The 20,188-nt window shown below is 37.8% G+C and overlaps 1 protein-coding gene across 1 annotated transcript in view; it reads left to right on the forward strand.

The window, feature by feature from the left end:
- The window catches only part of LOC105303060 (A-kinase anchor protein 6-like), a gene marked incomplete at its 3' end in the record, with an annotated part of 427,728 nt that overhangs the window by 294,916 nt on the left and 112,624 nt on the right, over positions 1 to 20,188 (forward strand). The window contains exon 7 of the mRNA XM_011376415.2: positions 4,573 to 6,345. Within this exon, the coding sequence (XP_011374717.1) occupies positions 4,573 to 6,345 (1,773 nt within the window). The remainder of the gene's footprint in view (positions 1 to 4,572; positions 6,346 to 20,188) is intronic.

Below are 20,188 nucleotides of genomic sequence, written 5' to 3' on the forward strand. Positions count from 1 at the left end.
AGAAAATGGAAATTCTTAAGAATTATTACTATAATGTAAATAAAAATATTGAAAGATTTTTTGCGTGTATATTTTCCACTTGCTCATCAAAAACTTTGGTTTGCTTCCCATTTCCCTATTATTACTTGCCCCTCTCAGTCTTCTGCTGCTCTTTGGGATACATTCAGAATCATAGAATCCCAACATGTTAGAGCTGGAAGGAATCTGAGCAAGTGTCTAGTCTTTGTGGTATGAGGACACTAGGGGGCTGTGGCATTCTAGTAAGAAGTCCATGAATTTATGTTAGTAATTGGAGCAGAGCAAACAGCATGTAGTGAGATTAAAGGAGGAAGGGGAGAGAGGAACATTCTAATTTTTTTTTTTTTTTACTGTACCTATAATTAAAACAGTGAAATTCTATTTCCAACTCTCTTCTTTGTAAGAACATTAAATCAGGGCACAAATCTGACCTTAAAGTAGTAATAGACACTGATATCACCTTGAAGCAATTTAATAGAGAGATCCTAGAATCTCTCAATGATGAGTACTAAATCTCATGTTCAGTTGGTTGCAAAATGTAGTGTTAAAAAAAGAAAGCTTTAAGAAGGCATTTGGAACTTAAGTTGACTTAGTTATGGATAAGGAACAGAACAAAAATTCTTGTTTCAAATTAGGGGTAAAAAAAGGGAGGAGGATGTTTTCTTGATGTCTGAGACAAGATGGAAGCCAGCAATCAAGTGAATAAACCCATCAGTAAAGTGAATTAAGTTACCATCTCCATAAAACACAATCTTCATCTGAGAAACTGCTTCATAACATATTAAAAGGAGGTATATTTGAATTTAGACATTGCTAGGCAGCCATGGTACAGCTAATGGCACTATACAATTAAATGTGGTATTTGTGAAATAAAAAGGGCAGTAAAAACAACATGCACTTTTTCCCTACTTCTGTATCCACCTGAGACTTTATTACTTTCACAGATTATAAAACTGTCTGGGAATGTGGTCCAGAAGAAAAGCAATAGGACCAAATATATTAGTATTACTAAGCCATATTTTAAGAAATAAAACTCACCATTCATCTGCTCTGAGAAACGTCTGAGAACTTTCTTTTTTGAAAATTGCCTCTGCATGATGAAATCTGTACAGATACTTTTGAAGAATGCTCTTTGATAACCAACTAGGTTAAAAATAATATGAGTAGATGCTTGTCACTTGATCTTTAGATATAAAATAGATATGCCATGTGCTGTTTTGTTTTGTTTTGTTTTGTTTTGTTTTGTTTTTCAGGGTGGAATTTTTTTTTCCACAATAGAAAATACAGTATGAATTAAAAATAGTTATCCCAGAGTGACAGTCAGCCATGCACAGTAGTTGGCTTGGTTGGGAACAGGATGGGAGAGGGCTCACTTTGGAGCATTAAGTGTTTTTGAGTATGGTATTTTCTTTTTCAAACAAGGGACTGGCTAGGGAAGGGATCTTTGGGGAAAGACAGGAAAAGGCAGCCAAAAAGGGGACCAAAATGCTTTCCCAGGGCTATCGTGTTCCAAGCCCATTCAGAAGCAGGTGGCTGACACTTTCAGGGGTCAAATTTTTACCTGAATTCAAATATTTTTTTCCTCTACCATCATAGAAGCACTTTTCCTTAATGACTCTTTAACCTCACTCAAGTAGCTACCGTGCTGTGCCTTTATGATATATATGATAAAAAATAATGCAAATTTCAACTAGTTTGTAATTTAAATACCAACTTATTGGGATTGCTTGGAGTTTAACTGTCGTGTATAATTCTATTTTTGTAAAGGAGTAAGTTCTGAGTACTAAACAACCAAATTAAAAAAAAAAAAATACAACCTGCTTTTAAATTGGAATTTCTTCCCTTAAAAATTGTATGCAGTGTGAATTTTCCTTGGCTGGCTCATTCCTTGGTGTTTCTGGCTTCTGACTCTGTTATTAAAGAGCCTGGTCTAGGTATGGAGCATAAAAGCCACACAATTCCATTTAAATCACTTTGGCAGTTAATATTGTTTTCTCATTTTGTACAGCACAATTTAGTATAGGGATACCATTCGTTTTGATAAAAATTTCTTCTAGATATACTTGAATAGTAAAAGTAATGATATAATAAAAACGAACATTCATTGAGCACCTATCCATGTGCCAGACTTGTGTCTTACATGTATTATCTCCTTTAAGCCTCAGAACAGGCCTATGATATGGCTTATCATTTCCTTTTTACAGATAAAAGAAATAGGCTTAGTGACATCAAGTTACTAGATAATGGTCACATGTCTAATTAGTACTAGAGCTAGAATTTGACTCTGAGGCTTGGGCTTTTAACCACTGGAGTCAACTAAAATTATTTAGAGAAAGATTACATGAAGGCATACAGATATAATTCTAAAATGTTATAATTCTTCATTCATTCACTCATTCATTTATTCAACAGATGTGTCTTGGAATGCTTACCCTATGCAAATCTCTATGCTAAGTGTTGCAGGTATCCTGGTGAGTCAGCCATTTTCTATGTGATTTATCATCTGGTGATGCATACAAACTCCTAGGAGAAGCATGTTAGCTGAATAATCACAATAATATTATTTAAACATTAAGGTACATGCTTAAAAGAAAAACAATATATCTTGATGAGAACTTATAAGAAAAGATTCTGACTTAGGTGAGGGTTTGGAATTTTGAAGAAGTGAAACTTGACCTGGGCTCTGAAGGGTAAGAATCCACTACTTAAGGGGTGTTATAGGTGGTAAACTTTCCTGACAGAGGAACTAGCATGTGCAAGGACCCTGAGACAAGAGGAACTCAGTGATTTCAAAACAGAAAGGAGGACGCTCACAGCCAGGGAGGGGAGTAGCTGAGGGAGTCCTCTTCATGTTTGTCCTTGGGTTTTTAATCTAGCAGCAGGAAGGTAACAAAGGACTTTAAGCAGAGAATTAACAATAACAGATGTGTAAGAGTTACTCTGGTAACAATGTGGAGAACACTGGAGGAGAGGGTACGGCAGTTTAGAATAATATCCAATGAATCAGAGAAAATTGTAGTGCAGAGGCCAGAGTGTGGACTCTGGGTCAGACAGCCTCCACTTACGTCCTCAGCTGTAAAGCTGTTTGCTACTTATGCTCCCTCTTTTGGTTCAGGCTCCGCTTATGTAAAGCAGGGACAATAATAAATAGTACAGACCCCCACCTCAGAAGAAAGTCATTGAGAGGATTAAATGAAAAAGTAGTAGTCCTAATCAACCATCACTATTTATAGATAAGGAAACTGAGGCTTAGAACGGTGAAATGAGGCTTTTCATCATTATTATTTATCTGGATGTTTGGAGTAAGAGTGAGGGGAGTAGGAGGTAAAGACAAGGGAAAGGCCCAAAGGAAAAGAATATTCCAAAAACAAAACAAAACAAAACAAATGAACAAAAAACCTGATGTAAGGTCCAAGAGAGGCCAGATCTTGGGGTGACCTGGTCGGAAGGACACAGGGTCCAGCAACTACAAGTAGTCCAGCTTCAGTTTGCTCACCCAGTTCCTCCTCCAGGAGAACAGAGGTCTGGGGATATAATGCTTCAGTTTCCTTCCTTCATCTCCTAAGGGTCTAGGTTAGACCAGGCTGTCCTACCTCCTGATAAGCATAATAGGTCCTTCTGTCCCGAACAAATCATCAATCAAAAATTTCCCTGTTTGTTGTATATCAGAAACTGCATTAGTCATGAGACAATCCTTATCATATAATTGAAGATTAGAAAATGAAAAACACTTACTTGTAATACTCTTTTTCAGCATAGGGAAGTTTCAAATTGGCTTACCTCAAATTTTAAATAACAAGAGAGATGGGCCCTTGGTATCTAACATACACGAATGGGAGCTGGGGTGAGGGTGAGGGGATGGGGAGGGAAATGCATGCAGAAGGAGTAAATCAGAACTGGAATGGTGAAGTTTTGATACTCAGTAATTTTCTCCAGTATTTCCTGTGTTTACCTTCAAAAGGGTGGAGACAAACAGAAGTTGGTCTTAAACTATTTTTATGTACACAAATTCAGTAGTTCACTTTCCTGTGATTTGTGAATATATATTTAACATGACAGACTTAGTACAATTAATTATCCTGTTCAAAAAATATTTATTGAGCATCTACAATGAGTTAGTCACTGTGGTAGATGATGGAGTGATAGCAATAAGCCAAAGACACATTCATGGAGATGTTACTCTTACATTACTTTGTTCCCAGAAATCTTATTACTTAAGGCATCACTTCAGAAATGCTTATTAAATGAAAAATACACTATTTTAAGATAGAACATTAAGGCAAGAATAGATATGTTTGGCTTGACCTTGGCTGTTTCTATCAAGGTTCTGTTCTATAGAATAAAAGCAAAATCCTTAAATATTTAAGAACAGGATACTATATAAAGCAGTATGGTAATCGGTTAATAATATGCCATTCTGTATATGAAACCAGAAGCAACTGAGACTGGTACATTTTTGACCTTTATGGCGGCCTCTGCTGAGATTTCATTTAAATGGCAGTTGAGTGTAATTGATGTTCCATTTACTAAAACCATTGCCATTGTCTGTTTCAGGGCCGGCTTGATTCTCTAACGGAAGTGGATGACTCAGGACAGTTAACTATCAAATGCTCTCAAAATTACTTGTCTCTGGATTGTGGTATTACTGCTTTCGAACTGTCTGACTACAGTCCAAGTGAGGATTTGCTCGGGGGCCTAGGTGACATGACCTCTAGCCAGGTCAAAACCAAACCCTTTGACTCTTGGAGCTACAGTGAGATGGAAAAGGAGTTCCCCGAGCTTATCCGAAGTGTTGGGTTACTTACGGTGGCTACTGACCCCATCTCTTCCAACTGCAGTGAAGCGGTTAGTGAGGAAGCATCTCAAGTATCTCTTTCAGCAAATGGCAAAGGTGGATGTGAGGAAAACAGTGCTTCCACAGCTGAGGAACAACCAGGCTTAACACAGGAGACATCATCTTCAGTGGAAGCTCTGACAAATGCTGTTCATATTCAGTCCCCTTCTGAGACTGTGAAACAAGAATCCAATTCCTCCTCTCAACTTGGAACAAAAAACCAACAGCTTCTTCCTGGTGAAAATGCAACCCCCAAGCGATCCATCAGAGACTGCTTTAATTATAACGAGGACTCTCCCACACAGCCCACATTGCCAAAAAGAAGGCTTTTCCTTAAAGAGGAAAGTGTTAAGAATAATCTGAAAGGCACTGATGGAAAGAAGCCGATGATTGATCTCAAGCCTGAGATGAGCAGAAGCACCCCTTCCCTGGTGGATACTCCTGACAGATCCAAGCTTTGCCTGGTGTTACAGTCTTCCTACCCGAACAGCCCTTCTGTGGCCAGCCAGTCCTATGAGTGTTTGCACAAGATGGGGGATGGGAATCCTGAAAACACAGTCAGAAGTCACATTAAAGAAATCTCCTCCAGCCTGGGAAGGCTTAACGACTGCCATAAAGAGAAATCTCGACTTAACAAGCCACATAAGACCTCAGAAGAGGTGCCTCAATGCCGAACACCTAAACGCGGAACTGGTTCAGGCAAGCAGACCGAAAACACCGGGAGCTCAATTGTGCCGAATGGAATTCCTTCTTGTGCTGCCAAGGCCGTAGAAGGTCCAGAAACAGATTCTGCTTCCTCATCTTCACTTGAGCCATGTAATCAGAGAAGTTGGAATGCCAAATTAGCAGTACAGTCAGAAACGTCCAGTTCACCACCTTTTACTCAAAGCAGTGAATCCCCTGTTGGCTCAGATAATATCGTGTCTCCAGTACCCCTTATTTCAAAACACAAAAGCAAAAAATGTTACTCCTCCTCCCCAAGTCACATCACCAGGAATGGCCAGGTTGTGGAAGCCTGGTATGGCTCTGATGAATACCTGGCACTGCCCTCTCACCTTAGGCAGACAGAAGTATTAGCTTTGAAGTTGGAAAATTTAACAAAGCTTCTGCCTCAGAAACCCAGAGAAGAAACCATCCAGAACATTGACGACTGGGAACTGTCTGAAATGAATTCAGATTCTGAGATCTATCCCACGTACCATGTCAAGAAGAAGCATACGAGGCTAGGCAGGATGTCTCCAAGCTCATCCAGTGACATAGCCTCATCGCTGGGGGAGAGCATTGAATCTGGGCCCCTGAGTGACATTCTTTCCGACGAGGAGCCGTGTATGCCTCTCTCTGTCATAAAAAAATTTATTGATGTGAAGTCAGAGAGAGCTTCATCCTCTGAGAAAAATGAGAGCCATTCCACCACGAAATCTGCTTTAATTCAGAAATTGATGCAAGATATCCAACACCAAGACAACTATGAAGCCATATGGGAAAAAATAGAGGTAAGCTGGTGTTCTTAATCGGAATGATTTCTTATCTTACCTGATTTTTGGAAATTATCCTGGAAAAAGTTCACCTTACCCTTCCCATTATAAAATGTATTGCTATTTTTGGTAAACATAACTGATTCCCCAAAGAAAGAAGAGAAAAAACACAATAATGACTGCATTGTGATAATGTATCATTAGGAACTGCCCTTGTCGGTGCATTAGCTTGATGTGCTTCTACCTGGTATAGAATTCACTTCTGATATTGCTCAAACCTAGCATGGATCCTGATAAATGGGGGACCACCTCAGATGGAATACAAAATAAAGTAGAACGGTAGCTGTGCGCACACCAGTACCTCAGGAATATGTGAATGAAATATTCCAGTTACCCTCAGTGCTTTTTGATTTTTTTTTTTGTTCTAACCCCAGAATAGCTTCCACACCTCCAGTGTTAACTTCCTGTGGAAGCAGACCAAATGTTTCTAATTTGGGAGGACTCTTTGTATTTCTTCAGTCTTCCTCTTTGAGGTTTCTGGCTAATAAGCATGCTACCTATACTCTGTACCACCCAGAATATAGGTAGCATGGTGGTCTCCTGCCATCTCCTCTGAGACAGGGAGTTGATATATTGGGTAAATCTGTACTTTTAGAATGAATAAGATGTGAAATATTTGAGGACAGACCTTAAAATTCTCAGGACTGAACTCCGTAATATAAGACGTGATATAAGACACTGGATAAAAGTACATAGTAGCCCCGCCCCTCTTTATCCACAAGGAATGCCTTCCAGGACTCCCAGGCCCCAATGGATCCATGAAACCACAGATGGTACTGAACCCATATACTATGTTTTTCTGTACACACACACACCTATGATAAAGTTTAATTTATAAATTAGTCACTGTAAGAGATTAACAACAATAACTAATAATAAAATAGAACAGTTATAACAATATACTGTACCAAAAGTTAATGTGCTCTTTCTTTCTTCAAATATCTTATTGTAACCATTTACTTGCAGTAAATGGCTTGGTGTCACACGTTTCAAGGGCTCTTTTGTTGAAGTCTTCATGTAGGCTCAATACTTTCTGGTGTGAAACATTGCCATCAGCCAGAACAGGTTTTCTGTTCATGTCTTCTACCCACAAATTATATGCCTTTTCCATCTAAAGTAAGCACTTTTCATGCACTGTGGTCATAACATTCAGTTTGAGGTATGACAGCAAAACTAGCAAGAATTTTTTTCTTTCTGCTCAATTTCATGGATAGAAGGCTCATTCTTACTGTGGATCGTAGCAACCCCAGCATCTGATTCTTTTTCTTTTATTATTAAGTCAAAATTTTTCACCTTTTCATTTAAAGGAAGCACTTTACAGCTTCTCTCTGGCACATCTCAATTGCCAGCATCACTACTCTTATGTGTTAGGGCTATTATTAAGTAAAATAAGGGTTACTTGAACACAAGCACTGTGATTCGAAGACAGTTGATATGATAACCCAGGAGGCTACTAAGGGACAAATGGGCCTCTTTGTTGTTTCTAGAACAAGCAGAACATGCCCCTGCCTTTAAGATCTTTGTCCATTCCCTCTGCCTGCACCCTCTCCAACAGACGTCCTCACTTCTAATTCCTTCATCTCTTCTGAGTCTTTGCTTATATTAACTTCTCAGGGAAGCCTACCTTGATCACCTTTTACAAGGTGTAACCCTATTTCTTTTAATTTTTTTTTTCTACAGCCCTCACCATATTTTGTCATTTTATGTATTTCTCTTATTTGGCATGTTTATTATTTTTTTGTTCATCTTGCCTGCTAGAATGGGAGCTCTCTGAGGGTAGGAATATTTATCTGTTTAGTTTTCTAATGAATCTCATGTACCTAGAACAGGGCCTAGTTCATAGTAGATGTTCAATAAAGACTTGACTGAATGAATGAATCCCCATTTAAGCACCAAGGAATCTGAGATCAGAGAGATGAAATCATTTTTCCTGAGCTTCACAGCGAATAAGTCATAGAGCCAGGCTTCTAGCCCCATCTGCTTTGCCCTTCCCATTAGATAAAGTGTTGAGAATAGACAAATTCCCTGAAAGAATGAAGAACTGATGAAGAAGAGAGCAGAGTGACAACTGAGTTTCAATTTTGTAGCCCAGTTAGGAGGCAGGAATAAGGAAGAGGCCCATTTGTAGGGACCGGGAAGGGGCAAAGACAATTCTTGGGTATTAAGTAAACGAAGGGAGAGAGAGGTTTAGTAAGATGGATGTGAGCTTCATTCTTTGCAAAAGGGAGATAAAGAAGAATAAGGAAAAAGGAAAAAAAAATCTTTAGATTTGTTTTGAAGAGTCAATGGGGATTTTAGAGAAAAAGAGACTTAATAAAATACTGGAGGTAGAAGCTATACTATAGATGATTAAGAAGTGAGAGAGAATCATTCTTAATAGCTTAAGCTTAAGGAATTGGGTTGTTATGAGACAAAGGATGATAGTTGAAAGTAAAGTCCAAAGTTTCTTTTAAAAAAATTAAAGCTTATTTGAAGACAAAAATAAAGGACTCAGCAAGAAAGCTTGAGGTGGCTAGAAAGAATATATAAATGGGGCACGCATAGAGACAGGAAGGGAGGGCATGTGGAGCTCCGTGGAAAGAATTCTGGCGTGATACTAAAAGTTATAAAATATTGAAGAATATGTCCTGTTTCTGATTCCACCTCTACCAAATGAAGAGTGGCATGTTTCCGCCTCCCATCACGTCTCAAGTTCCACTCTGTCTTCTCCCTGGGTCACACAGAGCACAAGGCAGAAGGGGCATAGAAGCCCATTAACAGAGGAAGGATCTTTAGGGCTGTGATAGAATCCCTGGGGTAGCACCTGAGTGACAAGTGTCCTAGAAGCCTTTTAGTTTCCTGTCACTACTCCCTCTTCACATGTGTGTCTTTCTTTTAGTAGGCTGGTTTTATGAATGGGAAAGATTGCTTCGTAATGTGTATTTTCTATTAGAAAAATTAACTTCTTTGAATAGATAATATATTCAATTCACATGGCTTAAAAACATGTTTAAAAATAGCCAATAAAAACTCTTTCATCCTTATTTCTCATCTTGAGTTCCCACTTCACTGTAGGTGACGTTGTTTTTAGTTCTTATGTTCTTTAAATGTTGTTTATGTATATACAAGCACATGCAAACATATTTTAAAACCCAGAAATATTCTAAAAGCAATATTTTAAAACCTGGGAAATAAGATGCAACCTATCCTTTCCCGCAGATAAAAGTGCTTCAGTTAGCTATGTGAGTTCTTCTTTCCCAATCTCTCTGAGGGGGTTGAAGAGATTTCACTCAAATATGACTGAATTTCTCAGAATCTCTTGTGTGGATAAAGTAATCGAGCATCTCAAGTTGGGTGCTTACTGCCTATGGGAGCTTCTCAAGACCTAAAATTAAAAGTGAAAAACTGAATCAAGCCATTGAACTAGACTCATTTGTTCTAATACATTAAAAAAATAAATAGAACTACCATATGACCCAGCAATTCCACTTCTGGATATTTATCTGAAGAAATCCTAAACACTAATTTAAAAAGATATATGCAGCATTATTTACAATAGCCAAGATAGGCAAGAACATAAATGTCCATCAATAGATGAATAGATAAAGAAGAGGAGGTACATATATACAATGGAATATTATTCAACCATAAAAAAAGAATGAAAGCTTGCCATTTGTGACAACATGATGGACCTAGAGGGTATTATGCTAAGTGAAATAATGCAGATGGAGAAAGACAAATACCATATGATTTCACTTGTATGTAGAATCTAAAAAAAAAACAACAACAACAAAATAAATGAATAAAACAGAAACAAACTTATAGACACAGAGAACAAACTGATGGTTGCCAGATGAGAGGGAGATTAGGAGAACGGCTAGAAAAGAGAAAGTATTAAGATGTACAAATTGCCAGTGTTAAAACCAGTCATGGAGAGGTAAAGTATAGCATAGGGAGTATAGTTAATAATATTGTAATAACTATGTATGGTGTCAGATGGGTTCTAGACTTATCTGATCACTTCATAAATTGTATAAATGTTTAATCATTATGTTGTACACCTGAAACTAATATAATATTGTATGTCAACTGTAATTTAAAAATTTTAAAAATATATAAAAATAGAATAAAAGCAATGAAGAGGAAGGAGGGAAGGACGTATCTGGAACAGGTGAAATTAAACTGAATGATGGAAACTTAATGTGATATATGAAAGAATGTGATATAAATAATAGGGGTTGGCAAACTATAGCTAGTGGACCAAACCTGCCCTTAATTCCTAGTCTTTAAATAATGTAATAGAGTTGAATGGTTATGGCAGAGACCAATGGCTTGCAAAGCCCACAATATTTACTACTTGGTACTTTATAAAAAAATATTGCTGACCCCTGCTCTAGTGTGAGAAAGAAGGAAGGGAAATAATTTGTGATCAACATCTACTGTGTGCCAAGTTCTGAAATAGAGTCCTTCATTTAATTTATATGACGACTTTATGAGAGAGCTATTATTGATCCTGTTTTACAGATGATGCTCAGGGTTACTCTGCTGCTAAATGTGAGAGTTGAGATTCCACCCTGGGATGTCAGAGCTGACTTGGTTTTCAACTAGAGATATGTTCAAATGCTAGGGAATTTAGACAATAATCCCATATGCAGGTAAAATCTATTTAGAAAATCCAGAAACCATTACTAGATTAGTAAATGAACAGTGTACCTTCTTCCTCATGACCTGAATGGAAATGAGCTGACGGATAAGTAGCCACTTTTCTAAGGCAGGTAGTTATTGATGCCAGATTAACAGCTGTATAATTCCTAATAGAGCTAGCAGAGGGAAGTGCAGTGTGATGTCACCTCAGTGAAGCATTTCAGGAGATCTCTCCTTTGAGATATAGTGCAAGGTTCATTTCTCACATCACGGTCTTCCTGCTCACACGAAGCTTTGAAAACTCATCCTGGAAGATGTGACTTCATTAGGTTGGACTCATTGGTACCAAGCTGATAGATACAAGTAGCTGGTTTCTTTTCTCCCTAGAGATAGAAATGTCTTGAAATGCCAGATTATGGTATCTCGACTACAGTTCAGTGACTCAACTGTTGTTAGCATTTTATCTCAGAGACATCTACGACCCAATTTTAAAAACTTCTTTGGAGCCAGCTAAAAATTTCCTTGCATATAAGTTAATTCAGAGTCAGTGCAGCAAACACTTAGCTACTTGCTTGCTCTTTGTAACTAGGCTATATAAAATTGCATTCGAATTTGTCGTAATAGCACAAAGGCAGCCACCATTGTTGCTGCCTGTGGTTGGAGGTGGGAAATGAATGAATGCAGTAACATGAATGCTGAAGAGGTGTGGTCCTGGGATTAACTTGGCTCTGATTTCTGCATTTCTTTTACCCAAAGGTAAAATGGTCCAGACAAGACTCATCCTATCTTTTACCCTAATTTTGGCCGTTTGTTGACACATCAATGACACCACACTAATGGTGGCAGTCATTAAAGTAATATGGTGTCCTGAGTTCTATTTTCTTTTTTTTTCATTGTGGTAAAAAACACATAACACAAAATTTGCCATCTTAACCATTTTTAAGCATACAGTTTAGTAGCATTAGCTATAGTCACATCATTATGAAACAGAGCTCCAGAACTTTTTCATCTTGCAAATCTGAAACTCTATCTGTACCCGTTAAACAACAACTTCCCTTTCTCTCTCTTCTCAGCCCCCGATAGCCATTCAACTCTCTGTTTCTATGAATTTGGTCACTTTAGATGTCTCATATCAGTGGAATCATATAGTATTTGTCTTTTTGTGACTGGCTTATTTAACTGAGAGTAATGTCCTCAAGGCTTATCCATGTTTTAGTATATGACGAGATTTCTTTCCTCTTTAAGGCTGGATAATATTCCACTGTATGTATATACCACATTTTGTTTATCCATTCATCCGTGAGTGGATATTTGGCTTGCTTCCCCATCTTGGCTATTGCGAGTACCGCTACTATGAACATGGGTGCGCAAATATCTCTTCAAGACCCTGTTTTCAATTCTTTGGGGTTTATATACAGAAATGAGGTTGCTGGATCATATGGTAGTTCTATTTTTAATTTTTTTGAGGAAACTCCACACCGTTTTCCTCAGTAGTTGTTCCATTTTATGATCCCAACAACAGTGCACAACAATTCCAATTTCTCCACATCCCTGCCACCATTTGTTATTTTCCGTTAGGGATTTTTTTTTTTTTTTTAATAGTAGCCATCCTAATGGATGTGAGGCAATATCTCATTCGATTTGCATTTAACTGATAGTTAGTGATGCTGAGCATCTTTTCGTATTCTTATTGACCTTTTTTAACATCATCTTTGGAGAAATGTCTATTCAAGTCCTTTGCCAATTTTAAAATTGGGTTATTTGAGTTTTTGTTGTTGAGTTGTGTGAGTTCTTTATATATTCTGGATATTAACCTCTTATTATATATATGATTTGTAGATACTTTCTCCCATTTCATAGGTTGCCATTTTCACTTTGTTTATTGGGCCGTTTGATGCACAGAAATTTTTAAGTATGTTGTAGTCCCATTTCTCTATTTTTGTTTTTGTTACCTATGCTTTGGGTGTCATACTCAAGAAATCATTGCCACATCTAATGTCATGATGCTTTTCCTCTTTCTGTGTTTTCTCCTAGGAGTTTTATAGTTTTAAGTCTTAGGTCTTTATAGTTTTAGGTCTTTGAATTCTCTTTTATTTTATCTCAGTGCAATTACTTCTCACCCCAGGTTTTTCTGTGGGATAGGACATGACTTCAAGACTAGAGCCATGTCATCTCGAATTTTTAAACAAAATTCTTAAACAAAAGAAAATAGAACATTTGGGGGTCACCCTTTCTTAAAGGTCCCGGCTATTCTTTACTTGCTTTGTGATTTGAGTAAGTGCCATTGATACACAGGTGTATCTTTCTTTATTCAACCCAGAGTCACTTACAATCAAGGTTTGCTGTAAATTCAGTTTTCACCTGCTTTTGATGTTTCTTTCATACCAACCATGTACCAGTTTTTCTAGTGGTGGCAGGATGGTAGTCTGCTCCTTGGTCTTGATAATGATTTCTTAAGAGCATCCTATCAAATAGAAATCATTTTAAGGTTATTAGATTCCACCATTATTCACTGGCATTTCATTTTATAGGTTCCTTTTCCATATGCTAACCCTTTCCTTTGGTTGCTAGTCTTCCTTTTGTCTCTGAATTTTCTCCCTTAGATTTTCTCTCCACTTCCTTTTTCTTAACTTTTCTTCTGGGCTATATAGTTTTCACTCTCTGGCACCTATTTCCCTTTTTAATTTCCCTCCCTAATAGTATCTTATACTTTGTCCCTCTAATGTTGTCCTAGAGAGTCTCAGATTCCAAATACGAGAACACTCTGAGTGGGATCTCCATCACCATTCAAACTTGAACCCTTGATCTTTTCAGTGTCTTTCTTAGTCTTAGAAATATGTATTCAGAGAGTTGAAAAATCATTTAGATGCAAGAAGAAAGAAACAAAAATTTAGTTTAACTATATAGGAAAAAGCCAGATTCTTAAACAATTGGGCAGGTTCAGCTTTGTAATTAAAAATGAAAGATTCAGGAGTCCTGAAGGATCACACATTGAACATGACTTGATAGTTCAGGTGATTAGTCAACAAAAGATATAATAGAACACTGTAGAAACTCTGAGTACTCTTCTTTATTTATACTATGCACAATCTAAAATTTTGTTTTAGATTCTGGACTTAGAACTTAAGAGAAATATGACAACGTAATTCTAGGCTATGTGCTTATTAAATAAGATGATATTTGATAAGTGCCAAGTCATACAGTGGGAGAGCAGAGGAAGATAATAGCAAGTGTAGCTAGACCAAGCATCACAGAAGAGGGACTATTTGAGGTGGGCCTTTAATTAGAATTTACATAGCAGAGATGAAGGGGTGGATGTTAGTGACAGAGGCTTTGGCATAAACCAAGGTTGAGGGCAAGACTATTCAAGGTATATTTGGGAAATAGTAAAGAAAGATGCTGGGTATTTTGGAGTACAGGCTAAACCTCTATAAACAAAGAAACCTCAAAATACAATAACATAGAAAGACTTTTTCTCTCTCATGTAACAAGCGGTAGGCAGATGGTCCAAGGAAGATAGAGGCCATCTAGGGATACAGGTACCTTCCTCTGTTGCTCTTGTACTATGGGTCACCAATGCGAAGTCTTTGTCCCAGCTCACCAAAAGGGGGAAGTGGAGAGCACCCAGCTTTCCTCCTGAAGATATGACTTGAAAGTTGCTCACATCACTTTTGTTCATATGTCATTGGCCCAGACTTTGTCATATGATGTCACCTAACTGCAAAGGAGTTTGGGAGATGTGCCTCTAGGCTATGAACATTGGGAGGGAGCTGTCTCTTAAACCAGCTACTAGTTAGAATAGAGTTTGTCGAAGGGAAGGGGAACATAAACTTAGAAGAAAAGAATAGGGCCATAATATGATGAACTTTGAATTTCAAGTGTTGCATAGCACAGGCACAAAATAAATACTTGTCTAATGAAGGCATGAATAAATTAGTGAGTGAGCATGTGAACTTATCATTCAGTTTAAACTTTATCCCCTAAACTAGGAGTTACAAACTAAAATGACTCTTAGATGATCGGACAGATAATATAAATGAGTCGTATAGCCAAGTGTAAGTGGGGAGTGACAGGGAGTGAACAAGTGGAGGGTAAGTGCCATGTCTAAAGGACAGCCACTACTCAGCTCCAGCTGATGGTTGCCTGGAATGTAGGCCCTGGCTGGCAAGCTCGTGCAATTAAAAAAAAAAAGAAATAGGAAATCTGGGTTTTATGTGACATCCCCCAATTTTTAAATATTTGGTCTGGACAATGTTAAAACAGGCCAAATAAAACACATCTATAAGGTAGATTTGGCCTACGAGTCACTAAGTTGCAATCTTTGTAAAGTTGAAAAACCACTTAAAATTTTTGCCAAGAGAGCTGGTAGTTTAAAGAAGGTGAGCATGGTGATGGCATGCTGGATACACCGTTAGTGAAGGGGTTCTCGATCGTGGCTGCACATAATAATCACTGGGGCACTTTGAAAAAAATCCCAATCCGGCTCCACCCCAGACCAATTAAGTCGGGCTCTCTTGAGAGATGGGTAATTTTTAAAGCTTTTCAAGCAATTTTGATGTGCAGTCAAGGTTGGGAGCTAATGCTCTAGGCTGATTTGGAAGGTTATTGCAATAGCTTGCACGTGTGGTAAAAGGGCTTTGGAACAGTGGGTTTGGAAGCTGACGAAAGAGACAGAGGTGAGAGACGTTATAAAGGACAAATCGATAAAATTTTGTGGCTTTCTTAAAATAAGAGAATGGAAATAAATAAAATAAGAGAGTGGAGGAAAAGAGTCAAAGGAGTTGAGATTTCAAGCTGAGATTTGGGGGTCGGGCGGTGTAAGGAACTTAAATGGTTCCAAGGGACTTATGAAATTAAGGTACACAGTAGATGGATGGGAAGGGGGCTGGGGAGGGGAGAGTAAGTGTTTACTTATATATAAACACCGTGGCCAAATCCAAGTTAAGAATTCTAAATCAACATGACGTTAAAAAAAAGGCTGCACAATTCTTTTGAAGGATAATCTTTCGTGTATATTTTATTTGTTGCAAGCCAGGAAAAACCTGTGAATTAACATTGCTGATAGATTTGTTGAGACAGTATGTCAGAGTCATTGCTCAAGGTCAGGAGAGAAGAACCATGGAGATCCAAAGCAAATTCCCTCTTGGTTAACATGCTAGGAATGTCTCAGTCCTGCGTCAGCCTGGTTTCTGCAGAGCCTTGGTTGGGCCTTAGGTTTTATCAGTGATGATTTACCGCCACCGTGAGGCTGCATTCAGTCACCGCACCTGGTTTTCGGCCCCTGAAATATATAGGGAGGTTGCAGTTTTTTTGTTTGTAGTTTTAAACATTGAGATGAAAGAAGTTCTTTGTTATTTTCCTGGTATGGTAAGAGTATACGATTAAATAATATTTTGTTGTATCGAGATGTTGATGGTGCCTGACCACATTTGGCAGCAAAAATTTTTATAATGATGAAAATCAGAAGAGGAATAAACTCAGTGTTGCATTTTTAAATTCAACTAAAATAACTTTTAGGACATTAGTGAGTTCTTCTTTATCCTTAAGCCTAAAGTAATGACTTTGCGTGAGTGGTAGGATGTTTTAGAAAGATAGCAATTGAAAAAACAAAACAAAACCTTGACATTTATTCCCCATTTATAACGTGTCAAGCAAGATGCTAAGAGGTTTATTTGCTTAACACATTGTCACATTTAATTCTCAAGGAAAAAAAGTGCCTGTTTGATGCAGACACTCTTATTGTCTCTCCATTTTACCAATGCAGACAGAGATACACAGAGAAGTAATTTGTTTAAGAGTACAGGACTCAAAGGCAGGAACTTTGGGCTCAATTCACAACCTTCCACTTTTTAGTTATGAAAACTTGAATAAGTCACTGTTTAAATCTCTTAATTTTTAAATGGAATGTTAATTGTTGATCATGCCAATGAACAGATTATCGTGTGAATTTACAGAGACAAAGACTTGTTGTAAATGCTAAAGACTGCATCAATACTAGTCTTACCATTATTATCTATGAATCCAGGATATTAGCATCAACAACAGTAGAAAGAATGAGAATCTTAAATCTGCCCCTAAGTAGCACTGTGACCTTGAAAACTTAACCTCTCAAGCCTTCAGTTTTGAAAAATAAGCATTAATAATGAAACTGAATGGGATGACCTCTAAGATGCTTCTCCATTCTGAAATTTTATGAGAGACTGTGAGGCATAATTAAGAGAAGCAGCCATTTCTCTATAAAATATTCACTGGAATATATCACTTCAACATATTTGGCTTCTGTTCTATGGAAGTCTGGGTGAATTTCTCCTAAAAGGTCTTAATGGTAAGTGAGTATGAGGCTGTGACATTAGTGAGCCTGTACGTTTTGCAGCTCTTCATGCTGCATTCTTAGCACTGTAATATGAGAGGAACCAGGCATCCTAGAGGAATTTAAGGTCTTGCTAGAGTTTGTAAGATGCCAGGAGGCCAGGAACAATGGTGGCTGTAAACAAATGAGTAACCAAGTAAGAATTAAATATGGATGAACCTGAATTTATAACAAATAAGGTCAGTTAAATAAAGCAGACCTGAAACATTCACGTTGGCAGATTTGCCTTTGTGGTGTCTTAAAAGCACCTGTCAGCACTGCTGTTGGTGCTCTGTTCAGGCAATAGGGGAGACTCTTTCCAAGTGAGTGGGTTCTGTGTCAGGGCCACTGAGGCTGTGAGCCTTACCATGTAAAGGTTATTGGCCTAGAGTTTGCATGGCGAATGAGCAGTTTTGCCCAGGCAAGGTGCTGCCTGTAATCTCAGGCTCAGGTGCTTTCTGCTGATGAAGATCTGTACACTAATTTTTAAGAAGCTAATGGCTTTGCTGTTTGCCTTCCTTATTTGTCCAGGAATAAAAGAAGTTATTTTCTTTTTTAATGTTTTTAAGATAATGAGATTGGAGAGGTATCACTTATAGGTGGTGCTCTGATATTTCTGGATTTGTCTGTAGATTATTCAGCACTACTTGCTTGAGAAAGGGGTGTGCGTGTGTGTGTGTGTGTGTGTGTGTGTGTGTGTGAAAGAGAGAGAGGGAAAGAGAGACAGACACAGACAGACACAGAGACAGAGAAAGGTGTATATCACAACTGGCAATCTGATACTCTTCCTTTTCCTTCCTACCTGAGCCCATTCATTACCTTATAAAAATAAAGCTGATAAGTTGAATTAACAAATTTTTTTTGTCTATTCTTTAAATTATTTTTCTATAACATAGAGAAGACTGTTTGTACTCTTCCAAAATAAAATTTCATTAACGCCTTTTTCCTTATCCTATCTTCCCTGCATCTTTGGTTTTATATATTTATGGTGCATGCCATTGCATTCGAGAGACCACAGTTGACTCTGGGACAACATGGGTTTGAACTGTGCAATTATGTATTTTTTTTCAATAAACATATAATCGGCCCCAGGTTTTTCGTCTGTGGATTCAACAAACTGAGGATAGAAAACAGTATTTTCCGACCTGTGGTTGGGACTCCACAGATGTGGAGGGCTGACCTGAGTTATGTGTGAATTTTTGACTGTGCGGAAGTCAGCACCTCCAACACTTGCATTGTTCAGGGGTCACCTGTATTGCCCAGTCTTCTTAATGGGATACGAGGCCCATGAGAAATCACATACTGCCTACTCCTCTCTTTAGACATACTTTTCTATAAGGGAGACATACTTTTATATAGGCTGGAAAGAACTCCAGGACCAGATTTGCTCAAGGGACCAAAAATATGAATATTCAGAAAAGTAGTAGATGGAACTCTATGGCAAAGGAAAACATACATTTGGTAGGAGGAGATTTTTGGAGCCATACATATTAACGGATGAGGGAGCTTTTGTGGAGCTGGACGGTGGCTAAGAATGCAAGCTCTCAAGCTATATTGCCTAAACCCAAGTCCCCCCTTTACCACTTATCACCTATGTTATCTTGACTAAGTGATTTGGGGACTCTCTGTACCCCAGTTTCCATCCCCGCGAAATAGGGTTAAAAGTGTATCTTCCACATACAGTTCTTGTGATGTTTAAATGTGTTGAAATGTGTGAAGAGCTTAGAACAGTACCTGGCAGGCAGTAGACATTCAATATATGTGAGCGTGTGTGGTTGTTATTGTTATTATTGTCACTAATAGGAGGGGTTAGGCTGAAGCAGCTCCTTTTATATAGATGACTCTGGACTTTGGGGATCAAATGCCACCATTCTGCGTTCTCCTTCCATCTTCAGCCACCTTGGTCATTATTAAGCTTTAGGCTCCTACATGACCCCTACCCAAAATGGTTAAGGTCACCCCTCTCCTTTCATGGGATCTGTGATGGTCGTCCTACATTCCCAAACCCCTCTTCTCTGTGAGACTCTAGATCTCCTGCCTTGATGGATGATTCTTATGTCGTATTAGAGATAATTCTCCTCTAATTGGCCCAATAATTTTAGTTAATGCACTTCTCTGTAAGGGAAGTTATGCTATAAATATGTGTTCAAACGAAAGCGACCTTCTAGTTTATAATATTGTCACACAACAACTTTATTAATAATATGTACTTATTTATTTATAATTGTATTTACATATATTATTATATTTATAATTATATACTTATAAATAATAATCCCACAGCACTCTTTAACTAGAGAGAGGGTCATTACAATGTATTTTGGGAAGAAAAAGAAAGGGCTTCTAATAGGTTTAGAATTGTCCCTTAAACCCCTGACTGCTAAAGATGAAAACATTTTTTTTTTTTTTAGATGTGGAGAAATGTTCGTTGAATAGGATTTCAATTTCAGTATAGCTGATCTTGAGCTCTCCTGTTGATAACTAACCAGCTCCACTGGTGGTTTTGACCTGTGTAATTCTTACGATTATTTCTAGCCCCAAACAGAAAGATACATTTGTTGGAAAGGCAGCAATTGTTTGGGATAATTTGGTGGGAGAGGAGCATGCAGCTGATTTGCATACAGCTAAAAGCATGCCAGTCTTTTCACTATTTTTGAAAACATAGTTATTTTTCCTAGCAATGTGTTGTTATATTAACACTTAATAAATTATTGTCATATATAAATGACTTAACAAATATTTTTTAAATTCCTAAAATGTGTATTGATAGTTATAACCCACAGAAATAAAAGCTCTCTGGGGCCTTTGATAATTCTTAATAGTCCGAAG

Source organism: Pteropus vampyrus, unplaced genomic scaffold, assembly GCF_000151845.1.
Source record: "Pteropus vampyrus isolate Shadow unplaced genomic scaffold, Pvam_2.0 Scaffold297, whole genome shotgun sequence".
Taxonomy (NCBI): Eukaryota; Metazoa; Chordata; class Mammalia; order Chiroptera; family Pteropodidae; genus Pteropus; species Pteropus vampyrus.